This window comes from Guillardia theta, assembly GCF_000315625.1.
Source record: "Guillardia theta CCMP2712 unplaced genomic scaffold GUITHscaffold_120, whole genome shotgun sequence".
In the NCBI taxonomy this organism is placed as follows: Eukaryota; class Cryptophyceae; order Pyrenomonadales; family Geminigeraceae; genus Guillardia; species Guillardia theta.
Window position 1 is genome coordinate 172,442 of NW_005434554.1, and position 2,137 is coordinate 174,578.

At 56.2% G+C, this 2,137-nt stretch overlaps 1 protein-coding gene across 1 annotated transcript in view; it reads left to right on the forward strand.

Moving 5' to 3' along the window:
- GUITHDRAFT_165891 (hypothetical protein) overlaps positions 1–1,617 on the forward strand; it is a gene marked incomplete at both ends in the record, with an annotated part of 2,839 nt that extends 1,222 nt beyond the window's left edge. The window contains 7 exons of the mRNA XM_005822724.1: positions 148–186; positions 288–375; positions 651–722; positions 802–827; positions 932–1,034; positions 1,210–1,364; positions 1,566–1,617. Of these exons, the coding sequence (XP_005822781.1) occupies positions 148–186; positions 288–375; positions 651–722; positions 802–827; positions 932–1,034; positions 1,210–1,364; positions 1,566–1,616 (534 nt within the window). The remainder of the gene's footprint in view (positions 1–147; positions 187–287; positions 376–650; positions 723–801; positions 828–931; positions 1,035–1,209; positions 1,365–1,565) is intronic.
- Between the last annotated feature and the right edge of the window lie 520 nt (positions 1,618–2,137).

Sequence of the window (2,137 nt, forward strand, 5' to 3'; positions counted from 1 at the left end):
CCCCCCACACCCCTCTCTCCAGGCTCTGTCTTCCCCTCCCCCCAACCTCTTTTTCCCTCCTTCTCCCTCCTTCTGCGTCCTCTGGACTCTCGCCTACATCATCAGTTTCCTCGCACCTCCCTCACGGTCTCACCTGCCTCTCTGCAGATTCAGGGCAAGGCAGAGGACTTGGAGAGAGAGCCACAGGTGAGATGAAACGGATTGAGATGAAGTGAAATGACTCCTCCGCCTCCTCTTCCTCCCTCCTCGTCCTCCCTCCTCCCCCACTCCTTCCTCCTCCTCCTCAGAATTTTTTCCGCGTTGGGTCGAATGTGTTTGCTCATGGGAGGGACCCATACTTTGACGGTTGGGAGGATACAGTCCAGTTGAACTACGGTGAAGCGATCTTCCTTTCTACAGTCCCTCTCTTCTTCCTCCTCCTTCCTGTCTCCTTCTTCTATCCTTAATCTCTCCTCCCTACCTGTCTTCTTCTATCCTCTCTCTTTCGTACATACACCCTTCCACTATCTCCTCATTCTCCTCTCTCGTTTCTCTCCCACTCCTCTCTCCCTCTCTAAGTCCTCTCCTCCCTCCTCCCTCCTCCCTACTCCCTCTTCTCTTGTTCCTCCCCTCTCCTCCCCTTCATCGTCATGTGATCAAGGTCTTTACAGCAAATCCTGATCTGCGCGCTGAGATGTGCACAATCTTAACCAAGATCGTGAGCATCTGCGACGGAGTGAGATGTAAGAATCGCTTGAGGAAGGAGGAGGAGGAGGAGGAGGAGGAGGAGGAGGAGGGAGTAGTTGCTGAAACCTTTTGTAGGCGATATGGCTATGCTGCTCTGCCCGGTAGATTACTCAACGACCTTTCTCCTTCCCCCATGCCCCATAGCTTTTCTCCTCCTCCTCCTCCTCATCCTCCTCCTTCCTACTTCAGTCATGAGGAGCGGCAGGACATTCTGGAACAAACGTGGGGCAAGCACCTCGGAAGTGTTGGCGCTTTCAAGGAGCCGTTCTGGCCTGATGCCATCAAAGTAGCGCGAGCGATTCACGAAGGTCAGAGAAGGAGCGGGAGAGGGAGAGGGAGAGGGAGAGGGAGAGGGAGAGGGAGAGGGAGAGGATGGTAGAAGAAATTAAGTAATGAAGGGGGTGGGAGGAAGAGGGAGAAGAAGGAGGGAGGGAGGGAGGGAGGGAGGGAGGGAGGAGAGTTCCTCTGAGTGTGATTGTACAGATTTCATCCTCATGGGTGAGGTCTACTGGGGAAGGGACTTGGACCTGCAGCAGTTCGGGTTTGACTTCACCTTCGACAAGAACCTCTACGACAAGTGCATCGAAGGAAACGCTCTCGCCGTCCGCCAGCACCTCGGCACACCGCTTCCTTCCCAGGTTCTTCCCTCTTCGCTCCCCCGCCCCCCTCCGCGCCTCTTCCTCTGGCCCCTCTTTCACCAACGCCTCCTCCTTTCTCTCCGCTTCCACCAAGACATTCTTCGCTTCCTCCTCTTCCTCCAGCTATTTATCTCACCTCTCCCTCTCCCTCCCTCCCTCCTCTCCGCGTCCTCACGCTTCTGGTCTCACGCATGCGAGCAGGACCGTATGGTGCGCTACCTTGAGAACCACGAAGAGAAACGGATAGCTCAGGCAAGGCGGAGGAAGAAGAGGAGGGAGAGGAGGCGAGGAAGAAGAGGGAGAGAGAAGAGGAGGAGGAGGAGGAGGAGGAGGGAGAGAGAAGAAGAGGGAGAGGAGGAGGAGGAGGAGGAGGAGGAGTGGAGAAGAGATCTTGCTTGCAAGTTGGAATGAAGATGGATATTGCATGGTGGGGAGCGGGAGGGTGAATGTTGAATCTACAGGTGGTGCAAGAGATAGATAAGCATACAGCCTGTGCTGTCCTGACCTACACGTTGCCGGGCATGCGATTCTTTCATGATGGGGCAGCTGCAGGTAAAGCAAGGGAAGAGGAGTGGAGGGGGGGGAGGGGGAGGGGGAGGGGGGGGGGGGTATGGAGGGAGGTCGAGAGGGGAAGGGCAAGGGGAAATGGGGACATGATGAGCAGCAGCAGCAGCAGCAGCACCAACTGAGGGTGATGGCAGGGGAGAAGATTCAGATCGATTTGACTTCGCAGCTGCGTGAGCGCGAGAGCGACCAGACTCGTCGTCTGCAGC